This window comes from Excalfactoria chinensis, chromosome 1 (assembly GCF_039878825.1).
Source record: "Excalfactoria chinensis isolate bCotChi1 chromosome 1, bCotChi1.hap2, whole genome shotgun sequence".
Taxonomy (NCBI): Eukaryota; Metazoa; Chordata; class Aves; order Galliformes; family Phasianidae; genus Excalfactoria; species Excalfactoria chinensis.
The window spans coordinates 69,856,687-69,876,679 of record NC_092825.1 but is presented as its reverse complement, the minus strand read 5'-3'; the positions used below and the strand labels follow the sequence as shown (position 1 = coordinate 69,876,679).

General features: G+C 37.6%; 1 protein-coding gene across 2 annotated transcripts in view; it reads right to left on the bottom strand.

Annotated features, from left to right (window-relative positions):
- Positions 1-4,815: 4,815 nt before the first annotated feature.
- The window catches only part of CCDC91 (coiled-coil domain containing 91), a 141,638-nt gene continuing 126,460 nt past the window's right edge, over positions 4,816-19,993 (bottom strand). For both annotated transcript variants that reach the window (XM_072360390.1, XM_072360395.1), the window contains one exon: positions 4,816-8,426. In XM_072360390.1, the coding sequence (XP_072216491.1) occupies positions 8,304-8,426 (123 nt within the window). In that variant the 3' untranslated portion in view covers positions 4,816-8,303. The remainder of the gene's footprint in view (positions 8,427-19,993) is intronic.

The window sequence follows — 19,993 nt, the reverse complement described above, 5'->3', positions numbered from 1 at the left end:
AGGAGATGCAAGGAGAATCTCATCCTTTATTGGATGCATCAGTGAATATTATAACTGAGAATCAGGAAAGGACTGAGGTTTTCAGTCTTCTTTGCTTCTGTCTTTAATAGTCAGGCCAGTTATCCTTGTGGTACTCAGCCCCCTGATCTGTAAGATAGGAATGCAGAGCAGAATAAACCTCCCATAATATAGGAAGAAGCAGTCAGTTAGCCACCTGGTACACAATCTGAAGTCTATGGGGATGGATGGGATTCACCTAAGACTATTGAGGGAGCTGGCAGAAGTGCTTGTCAAGCCATATTTATAAGCAGTTCTGGTCAACCAGGGCAGTTCCACATGCCTGGAGACTTGCTAATGTGATACATTTCTATGAGAAGGGACAGATGGACAATCCAAGCAACCACAGGCCTAACAGAATGACCTTGGTATAAAAGAAAGTCATGGAGCAACTTGTCTTGAGTGTGATCACAAGGCATACATACGACACCAGGAGAACAGGCCTATACAGCATGGGTTCATGAAAGGCAGGTCCTACTTGGTCAATCCAATCTTCTTCTATGACCAAGTAGCCTGTCTAGTGGATTAGGGAAAGGCTGAAAATGAAATTTAACTAGACTTCAAAAAAACCTTAGTCTGACTCCCACAGTGTTCTCCTGGAGAAGCTGGTCGTCTATATCTTGGACATGTGTTCTCTTTGCTGGGTAAAAACTGGCTCAACAGCTGCGCCCAGAGAGTTAAATCCAGCTGGCAACTGGCTATGAGTGGTATTCCTTAAGGGTCTATATTGGGGACAGGGCTGTTTAATATCCTTATTGATGATCTGGAAAAGAGGATTGAGTGCACCCTCAGTAAGTTTGCAAATGACACCAAGGTGGAAGAAAGTATCAACCTGCATGAAGTCCTACAGAGATATCTGGATGTTCTGGATCCACGGGCTGAGTCCAGTTGTATGAGTTTCAATGAGACCAAGTGCCAGGTCCTGCACTTTGGTTACAACAACCCCATGCATTGCTACAGGCTTGAGACACAGTGGCTGGAAAGCTGTGGAGAAGAAAAGGATCTAGGAGTATTAGTTGACAGCCAGGTGAACATCAGCCATCAGTGTGCTCAGGAGGCTAAGTAGGCCAGTGCCATCCTGGCTTGTATCAGAAACAGTGTAGTCATCAGGATTAGTGATGGCAACGAAGCTGGTGGAGGATCTGGAACAAAAGCCTTATGAAGAACCATTAAGGGAACTGTCACTGTTTAATCTGGAGAAGGCTCAGGGGAGACCTTATCCCCTCTCTAGATGTAATAAGGTTGTAGAAGGGTGGGGATAGGCCTCTTTTACTAAGTACTTAGTGATAGGATGAGAGGGAATGGCCTCAAGTTGTGCCAGGGGAGGTTCAGGTTGGATATCAGGAAAATCTTCATCTCAGATATAGTGGTAATGCATTGGAACTGGCTGCCCATGGCAGTGGTGGAGTCACCATCCCTGAAGTCTTCCAGGAAAAGGATAGATGTGGAACTTATGGACATGGTTTACTGGGCATGGTGGTGAAGGGTTGAGATGTGGACTAGACTCTCTGAGAGATCGTTTCCAACATTAACAATTCTATGAAATAAATAGGAGGCATTATGTAAGGTCCGCTAGCTTACAAGTGCTCCTTTAGATCCACTATCATTTTCATAAACATTTGTGAAAATACTGCTCCTTTTGCCTTAGACTGTGAATCATGTGACTAATACACAAAAAACCATAAAGACACAAGACAGGAAAATTGCATTACAGATTGGTTTCTGAAACAATCATGCTTTCCAATATCAATGTTAGTGTTTCAGACAGACCAAATGCAGGTTTATTGTCTTTAGCCAAAGCACCTGCTGAAATACTTGGATGCTGACACTCCAGGACAGATTTGGACCCATTCTAACAATAATCCACAAACTAAAGCAAAATGTTCTCATTTGCATGACTCCCTGACCCTGGGAAAACTAGTAAGACTCATCCTGTTTCAACTGGGATTTTTTTTTAAATCAAAATACCATCCAGCTGTAAACTTAGAAGCACAGCATCATAGAACTGTTTGAATTGGAAGGAATCTTTAAAGGTCATGTATTCCAATGACCATACAGTGAACGAGTAATGAACTCTAGTCTGGTTACATTTGCCACAGCTACAGAATTTCAGAAAGTCTCCATTTTCTCTGTCACTGAAACGTAGTTACAGAAGGAACATATAACATAGTAGTAACACCTTATACTTACCTTCATGTTTTCTACTTCCATCATGCCTCCTGCTAAAATAGCCTGAGTTATATCTTTGTGATAGTCACTTTGCTGATATACCACATAGTATGTATTTTCTACAAGCTTTTCAGTAGGGAAAACTACAATTTGGTTCTTATGAACCAAATGAGAAAAAAAAATATTTCAAGAAGAATATAGAAATACATTATTTTTAGCAGTATTACAGTACTGTGAGACGTAGCCCCTAACCAAGGTCTCAGCCGGCGGCTCATCCCCCCTCCTTGATACACAACAAACAGAACAAGTGCTGATACTTACTTTAGAAAAAAAGATTGTGAAATGTGCTCTTGAAATACATTTCCAGAACACTTCTCAGTACATTTCCAGGCCCATACAAAGCTGTTTATGTTCTATTAGTTGCAGATACAATTGCAAAAAATGTGAGGAAGACCAATATTCAGAGCTGCAAGCAGCCAACAATTCTTGAATTCCTGGGAGCCAGAACTTCACAGTCACTCTTTAAATATGTAATCTCCGGTAATGATAAAAGAACTGGAGGTTTAAATAATGGAATTTTTAAAATTATTGCCACAGAAATAGAGACTGGACATTCATCATCGTGATCAGCTATCTTTCAGAAAATTTATGTTGAGAGATTGATGTGAAGTTTCAGCTGTTGCCCTAATTTGGTAGTAGTACATGAACTTAAACAGCCTTCAATATTCACTTAGACAAAACAAATCTCCTTTCACCAAAGGGCCTCCTACCATCATTGTATAGATGGGAACTCAGAAGTTCAAATCCTTTGAACTTTGTGAAAAGACAAAATATGTTAAATTGAAGAAAGAGAATGAATGAAAATTACTTTCCATCTGACAGTGATCTTTATCTACTGATACAGACTTACTACCAAATCCAGTAAAAAAAAGAGACATTTATAGCATTTTGTTGATAATTTTATTTCTGGGTATGTGTATTAATAAACATCTACGTTTTTTTTCCCTTTTATGCTAGGTTTTGCTGTCAAACTGTTTGAAAATACCATTAGAAAGCCTGAGTGTTTATTCAATAGCACCTTCTTTGTCTATCATATTACTCATGCTGGACAATGGAAAGCATCTGAAAAACGCCGAGTTTTAACTCTGAAATGCAAGGAATTGAAGATGAAATAAACAACTTTGAATCTCTGACGCATATTGAAACAGTTACAATTACACACTATGAAAGACATTCTGATCACACTCATCACAGGAGATGACGGTTCAGAAAGATGGTGGAAAAAAATTAAAACATATTCTGTACAATAAATGATTTCAAAAGAAAAAAGTTTTTGTTTTTTTTTTGTTTTGTTTTTTTTGGTGTTGCTAAATACTTGCTGTAATGAGCACCTACAGATGATTTTCATCTTTCACGACATTATAATATATCTTTACAATGACATGGTGCACAGATATGTAATAACCATAATATACAAATCTGCTTCAAATAGTATAAAGCAAGGTTGACCTTTTGCTCTGCATGCAACAGAGCTTGCTGTGGGCATTTTTAGCTACTACATCACTGTGACAAGCGAACTGCTTAGGTAATGTCTGTTCTTCAATGAGAAGTCAACACATCTCTGTCCTTAGCTCTGTCCTTAATTAACACACCAGACACAAACTCTGATCAATTCCACAACTTCCTCTGTTTCCCCATAATGTTCAACTGTCCAAATAGGACCTTTATTCATCAGCATTACTGTTAGCTCTATGGAGGCTCTAAGAAGAAATACTAGTGAAGAGACAATTGATTCTTGAAGCCTTAGAACAATATTTTTGGACACATCACAGAAAATGGTTTAGCCTGTTTCTGAAGGTCCAAATTATACCCACGAGTAAAGTGTTTTCCACACCAGCTTTCTTTGGCATATTTAAAATCAGATGATGAAACACGAATGACACAGAAGTTAAAAGGCCTTTCTAGAAAATATTCAGAATGGCCATGTAAAAATTTTCAGGAAAATCTTGTCAGGAAAATCTTCTTTTCAGGAAAAAAAGTTAGTAACTCCTGCATCAGCATCTACAGTACTAATTAAAGTAAATGACGTATTTCACATAACCTCATGTAGCCTGAAATACAGATTGGGAAACAGAAAAATGGACATTTGATACTGCATCAATACTGTCCATTATCTGAAAGTAAGCAGAAATTATATGTGTTAACTTGAATAATTTTTAATCAGTGGCTATTACCTTTTAGGAAACAAGATGAAATCTCTTCATCCAAGGGGAAGAGAAAATTCTGCAAGCTCAAGTATTTGGACATAAACACACAGTGCAAGAGGAGGCTCCAGCATGATATACAGGAGCTTCAGTATTGAAAAGGAAATAGGCCCTTTGAGGTCATGCCTACACCACTAGTTTCAGACAGTCAGGAATTAACATTGCCATATACTGAGCTGGCAGGAGATGAGGCAAGTTTAGACCAGAGGCCAGTGTAATGATGCACAAAAGTCTTAAAATGCTAACACAAACTCATCCTTCAAAATGGTTACTGCTTTTTCTTTGTCCAGCTGTGTTTTGACACAATGAAGGAAATAAATTCTTTGTAAAAATGACTTTTATTTAACAAAGTTATTCCTAGAGCAAGGCAAAAATTCAAATATTCCTTCACTTACCTCAGATACAGACAGTGTACAAAAAAAGCATGGAAAATGAATTATTCTTTGTTAATGACATATATACATAGTCTCAGAGCTAAACTTCTGTAAAGGAAGTAGATTGGGAGCCAAAAGAAATGTGCAGAAATACAACACAAATGCGTAGATCTGTAGTAACATTAAATTATTGGTTAGAAATCTCACTTATCTGATTTTCTCTGGTCTAGATCATCAAGTGAAAATGATCAAATAGGATAAGCCTAACTGATGCTAATAAAGACACAGTTAGATACAGCAGATCTATTATTACTGTTTTACTTAGCTTTTAGACACATTCTAATATAATCAAATGTATAGCTAATTTCTAATATAAAGCCTATAATAATATACATGTATATAGCATGCATATTATATGACTGCAGACTGAAGAGCTTGAACATTTTAGATTTTGCATTTGTTGAGCCTAAGGACTAGTTCTAGGTCTTCCTGCTTCTTTCACTGCATGTAAGTCTTGTCCGAATTCAAGGCACGGTTGGATGGGGCCCTGGGCAACCTGATCTAGTAAAGGTGTATGTTTGGCAGCCCTGCTAGGCAGGGGGTTGGAACTACATGATCCTTGAGGTCCCTTCCAACCCGGGTCATTCTATGATTCTATGAATCATTTTATGTTATCTTGGACACAAAGAATATGCTTAAAAATTGCACTAGCAACCATGCCTTGGAGGCAGATAAAGTTTGAACCTTTATGCTTTCAACTTATCTAAAATGCCATTTTTCAGGATATCATCAATTTATTTATTTAATTTATTTATATAACATAACTAAAAAAACACCCCTGTGATGTCACCTGCCATAAACTTAGAATGGTTTTGCAAACCTTTCCCTGATATTCCTCTTCCCAAATTTCCACAAATTAGTTTCCTATGATGTCATGGTTTTATGCTTTTTGTTATCAGTATTCTGCATCATAACATCATGTAAAGCACTGGGAGCTAAAGAGTTAATGCCCCACTTCCATGGGCTGCTGAGAATACCCATCTCTAAGAAGAGAAGAACTACATACCCCAGAGGACCTAGGGTTCAGAGGGGAAGATAAAGCTGGCAAGTCATAGGACTTGCTCTCTCTCTCGCTGCCTGGCAGTGTGTGGGTGTGCGTGTGTGTGTGTGCTCCCCAGCTGTTTCAACTTCAATTCAGAGTAAGACCTTTGGTTTCAGACACTCTCTCTCACTGTCATTTTATTTGATTTATTAGCTTCAATTCCAGGTGTGTTATCTTCCATTCTGATATCATATTAAGTAAATTAACTTTCCTCCTCAGATTGTTGCTGCTGTTCTCTTTCTAGGCCCATCTTTCATCTCCCTACCCTTCCCCTTTCCTTTTCCCAGGGTGTGGATCTGTAGGTCCCCTGCCCCATTATAGTAACAGCACTGGGCCAAATTAGCCTGTAAACCATTGACACTCTCCCCTTCCCTTTTCTGGGCCTGTGGGCCTGTGGGCCTGCTATCCCCCTGTCACAGACACAGATAGATGTAGAGATAACTCCATGACACTATGATTAGGCAGAAATAATGAAAACTAGAAGTAATCTCTAATGCTTTGGGCGTGATGAGGAGGAGATGGTGTTTAATGCATAATGAAAAGTTTATTTACTACATAGTTCTTTCATTTTCTGCTGGATATCTGCATTTCGTCTCTCAGACTTGCAGTTTTGAAAGCAGTCACTGCTCCAGTCTGATTTTTTATGTCTGTCATCTAATTCTGAAGTTATGCTCACAGGGTAGAGAGAAGAACACCTAATGCACTAGAACTGTCAAAGGGAAGGAAAAAAACCAAACCTGTTGTTCTATGTGATAATTACAATATTCATGAGCGGAGACTAACACATGATGTTCCACTGGGGAAGATACAGTGTTATCAGTAACAAAGTAATCATTAGCTTCTCCCACTTCTCCATAACCACACATTGCTGAAAGACTACAAAACTCTTCTGTAGCAAAACTGATGAGGGCAAATGGTAAAAACAAAGTGCAAGCAAATTCTACCATTTCCTTTCCCTATTTCACCTAGTTAAACAAGATTGTTTGGATTCATCAACAGTCAAATATCTTTCGGTTTACCAGATGAAAACTGGTCAGTCAATCAAAAAATCTGGATTTTCATTCATTTGGAATGAATTCATTCATTCATTTTCATTTCATTCATTTTTCAATCATTATCTAATAAAATCTGCATCATTTACTTATTCAGTGAAAACCCACAGCCATACAGAAGGCAAGAACTTTGGTTCTGATTACAAAAAATAAGGACAGAAAAAGATTTAAATAAAAAGAAACCCTCTGCAATACACATTTCATATTAACAAACACATAGGAAACTATTTGGAGTTCATTGCTATAAGGAAGCAATTTATGGAAAGTGACTGACTGGAAAAACAACAGAAAAAAGTGGAATAAAAAATCACAACCACCAGAAAATAACAAGAAGTGCCCATGGGTCCCCACACAAGCACACCATTGGAGGTATCATTCTCAGTTTATTTATATTCCTAGGCATTATTTCATCCAGAACATAAAAACTAAAGCTCCGGATGTACAATCAATAGAGTGCAGGCACTGCGTTTCCCATTCATAGACTTGATCCAAAGTCCATTGTCAGTTGGCAGCATTATTACTTCCTTCAGTGGGTTTAAAAATGACATCTGAGGTCAGCAAGATACTCTCCTTATTCTGTAAGAAATTCCACTGAAGCAGTGCAGTATACATATCCACAAGATTACGTACATCATATTCCTGAAACTGAGGTCTCTGAGCTTTGTAAAACAGAAATAGAATACATACCAGACACTGGTTACAGTAATGTTCGTAACTACTCTAACATGATGCACTGCTGGGTTTTTAATTTTTTTCTATCACTAGAGCTGGAGTTGTTTATGAATGTCTGAAGAAATGACTGTCAAAGCTCTTATCTTTCAGCACGGATTCTTCCATTATGCATCTAAAGCAATAAGAGTTAATAAGCTTCTCACACTCATTTCAGGCAATGCATTTGGGCATATACTTGAGAAATAAAGACAGACTTGTACATATATTTAATTATTTTTCAATTTCTTTTAAAATTAAAAATGCTAATAAATTACATCAAGACATGATAACACCTTTAAACCAGAAATGAAAGGGAATTTTTTCATCATTGCTGTAGTTACCTAGAGCTTCAATCACAGGCTACTAGATAAGACAATAAAATTAAATCATAAATAAGAACTATTTTTTCCTATTAAAAGAAAAAATAAAGGACTGAATACACAGATACTTCTCTCAAGAATAGTTTAAGAGAAATCTTGAGCCCATGATACACACCCAAATGAAGATATTTACCATTTGCTTAGCAGAGATTTGCAAGTTCACAAATCATATTGTATCAGTGGTACAGAGAATGTCAGTCTCTCTTTTCCTGTGTGGTGGTTGGTTCTTCATTTAATAAACTGCTTAACTGTTTCTGTGCACATGAGAGGAAAAGTTCCAAACTAGACAGATTTCTCTGACGAATAACTTGATCAAGCTGTTGAAATAAGGAAAGAAAGAAAGAATAAGAGAACCTAGAAATAAATGCTAGGGTTTAATTAACAAAAATTCATACAAATTCACTAACAAAAATTCAAAAAACCAAATTAGACAACCACCCATGAGAAGAATTAATACTCACAGTTTAGTAACAGCTTTTGAACAATTATTTTCTTCCATAATAAAATGTATGTATGTCACTTTGAAAGCAATGCCTTCTATTTAATTCCATGGAAATGACAACAGACAGGAAGAACATACATATAACAGTATTCGACAGAGCAAATTCTCAGCTACAAAACACTATTTTTCAACATACTGAACGACTTTGCATTTCTGACAGTGATGAACAAGACCCTGCATGTTGTGCTCATAAGAATCTGCACCAGCAAATGTGCCTCACTGTCCATTGTAGTCATTACTGAAATGTACCACCTACTGTCTCACCATGCTTACATTCACTGTTTGGTCTCCATAAATGTTCAACAAGCATCATTTTTTTCTGCATACAGGAATTCACTGAAACACCTTTGCTTCATACACATTTCTGTGCCAGATGCCATTTTGTCAGACGCCCCTTTGCTGTTATCTGTCACATGGTAACAAAATGTAATGGAATACTGGCTGGGGAGGTTTGTTAGAAGTTTATGTAAGTTCAGTAACATAAAAGTTCAGAACTCACCACTGAAGCTTTACCTTCAAAGATAAGTTTTTAAATTCTTCCATGCTGAAGTAGCTGGCAAAACACTCAGAAAAGACTTAGGATTTTCACGTGACACAAAACAAAACAAAAAACAGTGAAATGGTACTAATTTTGAAAATAGTACACTAAAATGTCTGTTCAGAAGGAGAGCATCCTCATTAATGGAGAAGTTGACTGGGAAACACAAAAAAATCGTCAGAATATATAATAGATTATTAAATGAAGTGTTTGGAACAGCCAGTTTTTTTTTGTTTTTTGTTTTTGAAGAGTGCCTTAATATTACTGTGTTGCTCCTTGCATAACATATCATTAAATGAGAAGGTTTTTTAAACCTTGCTTTTTCTAAACAGTCATCCCTTTGTATTTATAGGTCCTGTTCACTTCACGGAATGATCTCATTACTTCAGCAAACATTAATGGACATCTGGTAAATTCAAACTGAATGTGACTCATGTGCAAATGTAATCAGTATGAATAGCACAATAGGGATGGAGTATTCATATAACCAAATTAAGTTAGCTGCTTTAATTCTGTAGATACTGAAAAATATACTGTATTGGTCTTGATCTACCACAAGTGTGGACATTCTCTATATCCCACCATTACTGTTTTTAGTATTAATAAATGTTTTTAATCATAATTTATCCTGTTCACTGCTCCCAATTTTATATGCCGTGTCCTAGAAGCAGAACTTTATTAAAACAGTTTTATTGTTTGCAGCATTAAAGCCTTCCCCAAACTTCATTGGACTGATATATTCAACACTATATTTTTAGTACTTTACAGTTTTTTAAATTAAAAACCAGCAATGAAACAAGCAGCAAAGCAATAACAAAAAAAACTCAATAGCCAGAGTTTGTTCTCTTATGTTCCCATATTGAACACACAGAGACACAGGCTATAGATATGATTTGGACAACTCCATAGGGTCTGTTACTACTCCTGAAAATCCCAGAATCACTGAGACACATTTGTTTGCCAAAAATAAAAAAGCTTTGGTCCACCTTCGAGATCTAAGTATTATTCTACCATCCTTCTGGTCTGAGACTCCTTTGTGGGGTCACACCTCAGACATATCCTTAGATCACTCATATGATGTGTCTCTGGGCCAAATGAGGTGTACTCTAAAAAGGGACATAGGTCTCATGTTATTGGAAGTAAAAATTTGGGAAATAAAACCAAAGGCTCATATGCAGCTGTGAAGAAGACTACCACTAAGTGACTGCTTTCATTCCAGATTACACTGTTTTACTTTATGTCAATCCATCTTGCACTGCATCATTTTGTAAACCCATACCTCTAATCAAAGCTAAGAATTATTCTTGGCACCACATTTTCTTAGCTTTTATCATAAAGTTCAATTTTTCTGCAAAATTGAATGAAAATCTACATGACTGATGCCTCTAGGAAAAAATATTGCTTCTTACACAAATAGCTGAGCATTCACATCCTTCACATTTTTCCATTTCTAGAGTAACTACCCACAAATAGAGATATTTTTGAGGCACAAGTTCTTAGCTTCCTCCATCAAATATTTCCCAAACATCTAAAAATTTTAAATGGCTAGAATAGAAATGCTCTTTAAGAATATTCTTTAAGTATTTCCTACATATCAGAATTATTTTATTCCTTACTAGTCAATTATAAAATATTTTACAGAAAGTTCAAATTTAGGTTTAGGTATGAAGTTCTAAGGATGAAACTAGGATCTAATCATAGTAAAGATGATGCATTTTATTATTAACCTTGCAGTGGCTTAAAGTTCACCTAGGGATGTAAAGAAAGCAAAATTGTAACATTAAAGTCCTTCACTTTTCCCTGCTGTGTAAATACTAAGGTGTTTACAAGATATTTATCAAAACTGTTTGTCAGATGAGATTATTTTCCAGTAGTGAACAGATTCCAAACTGTAGAAAATGGCAGATACATTTCTAAAGATGTATGCTGAACAATTTATCAGTACTTCAAGTGATAATCTGATGACTAAGGTAGACAAATGCAATTCCACTCACTCTTCTGTCTCTGTAATTTTAAAAGGATTTAATGTTTACAATGACTCGAGACTAAAAATTAAATGAAGACACTGAGTACTGTTGATACTTTTTAACTGGAATTTTTCACGGTTGATCTTAATCATATGTTGTAAAAATGAAGAATAAACTATTTAATGAAGCAGAGCATCTTCTCTTAAACATAATGAAATCAGAAACCAGTTTTTGTCTCCTGCAAATTTCTTAAGAAACTCATGCAAAACAATGACAAAAAGTATTGAATATGTAACAAATCCCTTTAATACGTCCATATCTGTGTTTTTATTTACCCACAGAAGAGAAAAAAAAAAACTTCAAACCCTGAAAAGTACCCTTGTCGCTCAAAGAAAATGAAGTTCATGAAAAGACAGGAAATTTCAAATGCAAAATAAATAGTTTATGGAATTGAAAACACCTAGATTGATGTGTAGGAGAATGTGTTCTGAATATTGAGCTTAGTAGATCAAGGTTAGTGGAGTTAATATAAAGGCTTTCCACCTATTCAGTGATACAAGTAGCTGCTTGTTAGCTGTTAAATAGAATTCAATTCCAAGGTAATTCCTTTAAATTCAATACTGATCAGGCAGAAGGAATTATTTATAGATAACATTATGAGGTCATTACACACATTTCCTCCAAGTGACCAGTAATTTGAGCTATCCTACATATTTTTCAGTAAAAAAAAAAAAAAAAAAAAAAGACATTTCAACACTGTAGGTAAATGTAATTAAGGTTTGGTTGTATTTGTTGTGAGTTTATCTTCTTTTATTTAATCTTGGTTTCTCTACCTATTTTCATTTCTATAATTCTGTTTTAACTGAGTTTCTCCATACTTTGAGAAGTATTTCCACAGAGCACACAATATTACTCAAATGTGTTCACGATGAAAGCTGCTTCTACTAAATATTGATGTACTTAAGAATTAAGAACTAGAGTAAAAAAAAATCTTCACTAGATTCCACTAGAATCAGGAACATAATTTAATGTCTCATTCTACACACTTGATACAATATTAAAAGTACTCTGGATTGTTCATGGAGCAGTTCCTCTAGATGTAAAACAACTTCCTACCACTGCTGTGATCAAATTAAAATGCAGGTATTTCTTTTCTATCTAATTGTATGCAAACAAGTAATAACTTGTAAAAAGTTCACTAAAATGGCATATCAGAACTCTGTGTTATGAAATACAGACAGAAAATGGTCTTTCTAAAAAAGGACCTGAACTTCAGTGCTATGAAATGAATGCACATAAAATCTTACAAAAATTTTTAACCGCAGTTGCTTTTTATGAATAATATAATTCTTTCTGAAACATTATGAGTTTTCTTGAGTAATTAAAACCTCAGCTTTTGCAGAATTTTCCTGCCCCCATTCACAGTATAGAATAATCCATTCAAATGAACTTAGTGCAAAATTTGTTGCGTATACTGTGCTGTATATTGGCTTACAAACTCAAGTGTTCAGCAGAATATTGCAGTGTAATTACAGACTCATCCGTGTGTTCTCAGTCTGATCTGTAGACGTTCCTCTTCAAGAAAAAATAAAAAACGAGGGTACAATTTTTGGTACAGTTTTTATGCGGTATGTTTTGTGGGTTTTTTTTTCTTCTTTTTTTCTTTCACAACTAATCCACACACGAGCCACAGACTCATGTGTTTCTGAAAAAATGCATAGCTACAGAAGTTGAGCGGTATGTAATCTATGGTTTCGGAAAGTTTTCACACTGCACTAACATGAGCTTCTCTCCACAGATTAAACAGAAGGCTTTAAAAATTTCCCTAGTGCATTAAATATAACACATAAAAAATTACCCCATGGAACCTGCAAATCTGGCAGTTGGATGGAGAAACAATGAACTTGTTCCTCTCATTCCTTTAATGCATGAGGAGAAAAACAGATCCATATGGTACATATGGGTAGCAGAGCCTATTTTAAAGTTAATCCCAGAACAGCACATTTTTGTCTGTTCACCTGTGTATTTCTACTATTGATAACACTTACTAAGAATAGAAAAACAAGGTTCTTCATGGCTGGAATTTATTCAGTATCTGCTACTCAGCAGAGAGCCATCAGTGTTCAAGACAGAATCTCTGGAGTCTGAAATCACTGGAACAGGCTGCCCAGGGAGGTGGTGGAGTCTCCTTCTCTGGAGATATTCAAGACCTGCCTGGACGCCTACCTCTGCGACGTGGTGTAGGGAACCTGCTTTGGCAGGGGGGTTGGACTCGATGATCTCTAGAGGTCCCTTCCAACCCCTACAGTTCTGTGATTCTGTGAAATGTGAAAATGTTTGTTTCTCCTTATAATAAATAACACTTCAACTTCTAATCCTTAAGGAATTTAGGCTCCAAACTTGATCAGTGAAGCCATTAAAATAATCCCATATGTTGGAGATATCTTCAAAACAGATTTGCATAGTCTGCTGAAAGTGGTGAGGAAACACCGTCAACCCTCTCAGAATCTCTCCACTGTCTCCCAGTTGGACAGAGAAATGTAAGAGAATGCCAACCTTCCTTCATACAAATAAAAGAAAGAAATCTACTTTCAATCAAGGAATGCAGAAAGGAGCTAAAAATCATTGCAACACCTGCTCAGACTAATGTAAAAGGTCTGAAAAAAGGGAATATCTAGGAAAACAAAAATAGTAATGGAAATACTTATGTGTAGAAACACATAAGCCACCTCTGGGTAGATCTATCTATTAAATAGCTTAGCGACACATGATTCCTTTATTCAAGTATTTACAGGTTATTGCCATATACTAAGTATATAGTTACCGTAACTGTTACTGTAATTGCTGATGGGTACAGCAATCAGATACCATATACTTCAGACAAACATATGGAAATATATTTAAACAGTACTTAAGTATATGGATATCTCATACAACTAAATTCCCTTGTATAACCTTAAAGACTGAGGTCCTGATGCCGCAAACTTGCAGATGCCTGTAAAATCTTGAAAACACCAGTGACTGTCCCACTATTAAAGTCACTCACGTGTGTTATGTGGACATATGCTTCACTGATTTTTAAAGGTTTCCAAAAGAAAAGATTTTGTAAAAACCTGTTGAATTTGAAGAAAACAAGTGTCTTCCTTACAGCATAATACCTGAAGCATGAAAATACTCATTAAATACATGAAGACAGATTCATTTTATAGTTATCTTCTTTTAAAGCAAAAATATCACAGTGCTGTCATATCCCACTGTTCTTCTCTAGTAGAGTTACTGAAGAGTACCAGAAAAGCACAGATCAGTTCCACTCATAAAATAACAAAACGACTAAATTTGGCACCTGTATATTATGCAAAAACTGCATCTATTGAAAATAATGGAAAAGCATAATAAGGAGTTATTTTGAAGGCTGCTTTCCATGTTTCACAGACTAACAGGTTGCGTAAAACTGGCTTAGACTGGGCAGGCTTCAAAAAAAGCTCAGCTTCCCACATGTTATGTCACACAAGACCAATTCTTGTTTTCCTTTGGGCACTAGAATTTCCTCTAATTTTGAAAATGGAAAAACAAACAAACAAGCAAATAAATAAATAATTTGCAGTAGATACCAACCATCCCCTAGATAACTTTGTTATCCCTGTCAATACTCAGCACCTTAACTCAATTTGATAACTCCGTGAATGTTACTACAACTATTTTACAAATAGAGCTACGGGGGTGACTCTATGCTATAGCTACTCCTGAGCCACATTTGATTCTGTTCAGTAAGGAACTCAGCAGTGTCTGCAAAATCTCCAAAAGAAAAATGGTTCACATTTGGTTCTGCAAGTGCCTACATAGTTCCTGATATGTACAGTCCCTGCAAGACAGGTGCAGAGCAGGAAACTAATCACAGTGTAACTATGGGTCATCTTCATCAGATCACCTCTGATACGGAAGTAAGAACCGAAAACATACAACAGCACCTAAATCATGGATTCTTAAATGATCTGACAGCTTTCTATCTAGGCTGGTCAGATCCTGGGTCCTTACTGTTTTGAGTATCCAAGTCAGTCTTAGGCACTATTAAATGCTGTTGTATATGACTACTAAGGACTTCCTAGAGACTACCCAGGGCTTCTGTGTAGCATCATAACCACAGATTATAAGATGTTACAGGATGAAACCATACATACCTGAAGGCAGAGGGAAAGATGATAACATATGAAATACCTATAGGTAAAATTATATTACCATTGTAGATAGATTCTCAAAAAGAAACTCAACAAGGAACCAGTCTGCAGTAAATCTGGTAAATTAAGTCAGTAGTAATCTCACTTGCAATGGAATAATACGTAATTAAGCATTAAGGCTTAGGGAGTAGAAAACTATAATTTTCTACTATCCAGACAGGCATTTCTGAGGCCATGCTTAAAGGACTTCTTCAGTATTGACTGGATTGCTCTTGTTTTCACTGTCAGATCCATTTTACTGGATATTTCCATTTGGAATTTGAAGCCAGACTTCTGCAGCGTAATTCAGAGCAGCCACTGCAGAAGAACCTAATAAAGCTGCATGTGCAACAACGTCATCAAAGAAAAGAAACGGTATCATAAAATTTAAAGATGTAAGAGATCTTGGTCAATCTACTGATTTTTGCACTGAGAATTGCAATAAAATTTATCACTGTGGAATTTCTCTCTTGCAATTTGACAACCTCATATGTGCCTGCCAAAATGACGTTGATAGCCATATTTTTTGCTCCAAGATTTCTAAGGATCCTCTTTTTGCCAACAGAGACTTGTAAAAAGACAAGGAGTTGGCGTATAACAACAAAAACAAAACTGCAGATGATTTTAGTTTCAATTAATCCAAGTTGATTATATTGAACTGATTAATTTTCCAATCTAGTCAAAACTAATGTGGATAACATCAACTTTGTAAAATTTGTAACCATTCTTGTGCTATCAATTCACCTAACATTGAGAGATTGACCAGTGGTATAACTCCCTGACAGGCCAGAGAGAAAGGCTTCAGGGAGACACCCCCCTGAACATGATGGACCCCCTGCCTCATCACTGTCCGGCATGGGGAGGGACGGGACTTGAGAAATGGGGAGAGCTTGGAAGACAGTCCCAGCTTGGACTCGTGGGCGAACCCCTTCCCAACCAACCTCACTTCCCCATGTGCCCCTGAGTGATAGGTTTGAGGCACTGGAAATTGAAGAGGAGGTTAAACGAGCAGGTGTGGGAAGATTTGCCTAAGACATTGCCAAGGGTGAGGTAGTCAACTCCGCATTTCCAGACTGCCTTTGCCAAGAAAGAAAGATGGATTATTGTTGCAGGTGATTCCCTCCTCATGGGAATGGAGGGCATTATATGCAGACTGGACCTGACTTGTAGGGAAGTGTGCTGCCTCCCTGGGGTGTGGGTCAAGGACATAATTCCCATAGCTGGTTTACCCCTCTGATTACTACCCATTACTGATAGGTCAGGCAGACGGTGATGAAGTAGCTCAGAGAAACCTGTGAACTATCAAAAAAGACTTCAGGGCTTTAGGGCAGTTTGTTGAGGGAGCGGAAGCATAACTGGTAAGTTCTCCTATCCCTTCTGGGGCGGCTACAGATGAAGTGGGCTAGGAAAACTCAGGTAATAAATAAGTGACTGAGAGAATGGTGCTGACACAGGAACTTTGGGATTTTTGATCATAAGGTTATTTAATCAGCACCTGGTCTAATATTTGCAGATGGGTGTCACTTATCTCTAAGATCTAACAAATCCTAGCCCAACAGCTAGTGGAGCTCACTGAAAGGGTTCCAGACGAGGTAGGAAGGGGATGCAGTGAGGCTCACAAGGCTAGTCTGGGGCTTTATACTAGATCCAATGAGTGAAGAATGTTGAGTGTAGTGGGACAGAGAAAGAACTGGAGTTGCTGTCATGGCAGGAGATTGCAGTGAAAAAACTCTGAAATGTCCTGTAGGACTTTGTGGGAACTTCTTAGAAGAGTCTCTGCAAACTTCTCATGTCCCTCTAGGCAGCAGTGGGGGAAAACTTCAGATTTATTCCAGAGATTTGAGGGAGGGCCCCTCTAGAAAGGTGGTGTGTCAGAAAGGCCAGCTGAAGTGCCTTTACACCAATGCACACAGCATGGGAAATAAGCAGAAGGAGTTGGAAATCATGATATGCTTGGAAAATTATGATCTGGCTGCTATCATGGAAACATGTTGGGATGACTCACAAAACCGGAAAACCACTGTAGAGGGCTATTGCCTTTTTAGGAGGGATGGCCTAGGTAGGAAGGGTGGAGGAGTTGCTCTCTATGTTAAAGACTGGACAGACTGTGAGAATCAGGACCCTGAACTTTGGGAGAGCAAAGTTCAGGCTGTTTAATGAATTGTTGGATGAGAACTCCCGGGAACCTGTCCTTAGAGACAAAGGAGTGGAAGAAAGTTGGCTACTCTTTAGGGATGCCTTTCTGAAAACACAAGAGCTCTCCAACTCTCAGAACAAGCAAGTGGGCAGGGGAGGCAGGAAACTGACAGGGCTTGGCCCTGTAAGGACCTGTAAGTCAGACTGAAGGAAAAGAAGAAACTGTACCAGCTGTGGAAACAATAATGTGTCACCTGGGGAGAAAACAGGGATGCTGTCTGGATTTGCAGAGAGGAGATTAGAAAAGCCAAGGCACAGATGGAACTGAACTTGGTGAGTGATGCAGCCAGGATTCTTGTATTTCTCACATCCATGGGGACTAGAAAAAAGGAAGCATCACTCCCATTTACATGAAAGGGAGGAAGGAGGACCTGGGGAACTACATGCCAGTGAACTTCACTTCTGTACCTGGGAAGATCACAGAACAGATCCTCCTAGTAGATGTGTTAAGGGACATGAGGGAGGAGGAGCCAGGATGGCTTTCTCAAGGGATGGTTATGCCTGATCAACCCAATGGCGTTCTATGATGGAGAGACAACACCAGTGGACAAAGGGAAGGTGACTGATGTCATCAACCTGGACTTGTGCAAGGCCTTTGACATGGTCTCTCACCACATCCTCATCTTTAAATTGGAACAACATAGATTTGAGGACTACCCAAGGATACCAATGGTATCCTGGGCTCCACCAGAAGAGGGCTTATCAGCAGGGGCAGGGAGATTATTGTCCCTCCCTATTTTGCCTTTGGAAAGCCCCATCTAGAGTACTGTGTCCAGGTCTGGGGCCCCCAGTACAGGAAAGATATGGAAGTATTGGAGATGGTCCAGAGGAAGGCCACAAAGATGATCAGAGGGCTGAAGCACCTTCCCTAGAAAAAGAGTCTGGGTGAGCTGGGCTTGTTCAGCCTGGAGAAGAGAAGGCTGTGAGAACTTACCGCAGTCTTCCAGTATTCAAAGGGGAATTATAAAATTATCAACTTACTCAGGTAGATAGTGATAGGACAGGGGGGAATGGTTTTAAGCTCAAGGAGGGAAGGCTTAGACTGGATGTCAGAGGGAAACTGCTCACAGAGAGAGTGGTGAAGTGCTGGAACAGGCTGCTAAGACTGGGTGTGGTTGCCCTCTCCCTGTAGGTGTTCAGTACCAGATTGACTGGGCCCTGGACAACCTGGTCTATTACCAGATATGGAGGTTGATAGCCCTGCCTGGGGGAGGGAGGCTGGAATTCTATGATCCTTGGGGTCCCTTCCAGCCCAAGCCATTCTATGATTCCAATTGCACACACACAAAAATTCTGAATGAAGAAACAACCATGGAATACAAATAATTGTAATACCAACTTGGCTACAAACACACAGATGAGTTTGAAAGAAAAAGGCAACAAATTAATAGTGCTTATATTTTACTAGGAACAACTTCACCAAGTATGCTAAACATCTACTTAACTCAGCCTAATGTAGTATCTAACCTTAATCCACTTGTCTTTTGTAATTTCCTTATTAGGATGGTAAAATAGGAGTATTTATGTTCATTCACACAAAGATGTACAGCCTTTGTTTGTGGTTTTTTTTGTTTGTTCTGATGACTTTTTATCATCTATTCTTAGTCAATCTTAAATTCTCTTCTTAATGCTTAAGGGAAAGAGCCACAAGTTGTATTAAAAATACATAATTTTACTTATCTAATTAAGAATTATTTTTTCCTGTACTTTATTTCAAAACTTATTTTGAGTAAGCATACAGAACACATAGGAAGCAATCTCAAAAGACATGATCTGGTTATAATTCTGATAACCAGAGATGTTATTTTAAAGTCTTGCTCAATTACAGCACAAGAAAGATGGAACAGGAGTAACACAGAAAAGCTTTAATTAGAGAGGACAGGAGGATGCCTCACTTCCTCTTGTCACACACAGCTTTCCCGATAAACAATAGGAAGAAATAAGAAACTCCTATTTTTCTTGTCAAATACTTGTATAATAAAGGACCATGCATGTCAGACTTTGTGGATTCCTCAGGTGTTGCTGTATCACATAATGATATTGAAAAAAAACAACAACCCATTATACACTGACAGATACATCTGGGTGATGCTAGTATTACAAACCTTTGTTAATGTGAACAGACTACTCCACAGAGAAATTTTAACTTATATCTTACAACTTGTATATATAGTTATTTATTCACATTGGATAAAAAACAATATATCTAAGCAGTTTTGAGATAGTGTACCAACCAGCCATCTCACTGCTGAATGTGATAATTCATCCTGACATTTTTTTTTTCCTCCCTTTTGGCTTAGATATCAGAGTTTTTCCTCAGCTATAATACTACTTGACTTTGGTTTGAACTGGAACTTTGCCTGGATAAAGAGTACAGGCATAACCTTGGTCTTTGAAGACTTAAACAGTGAAGCACAAAAGAATACGTGAAACAGCTTCAACTTAATTTCAAACTCTCACGTTTTCA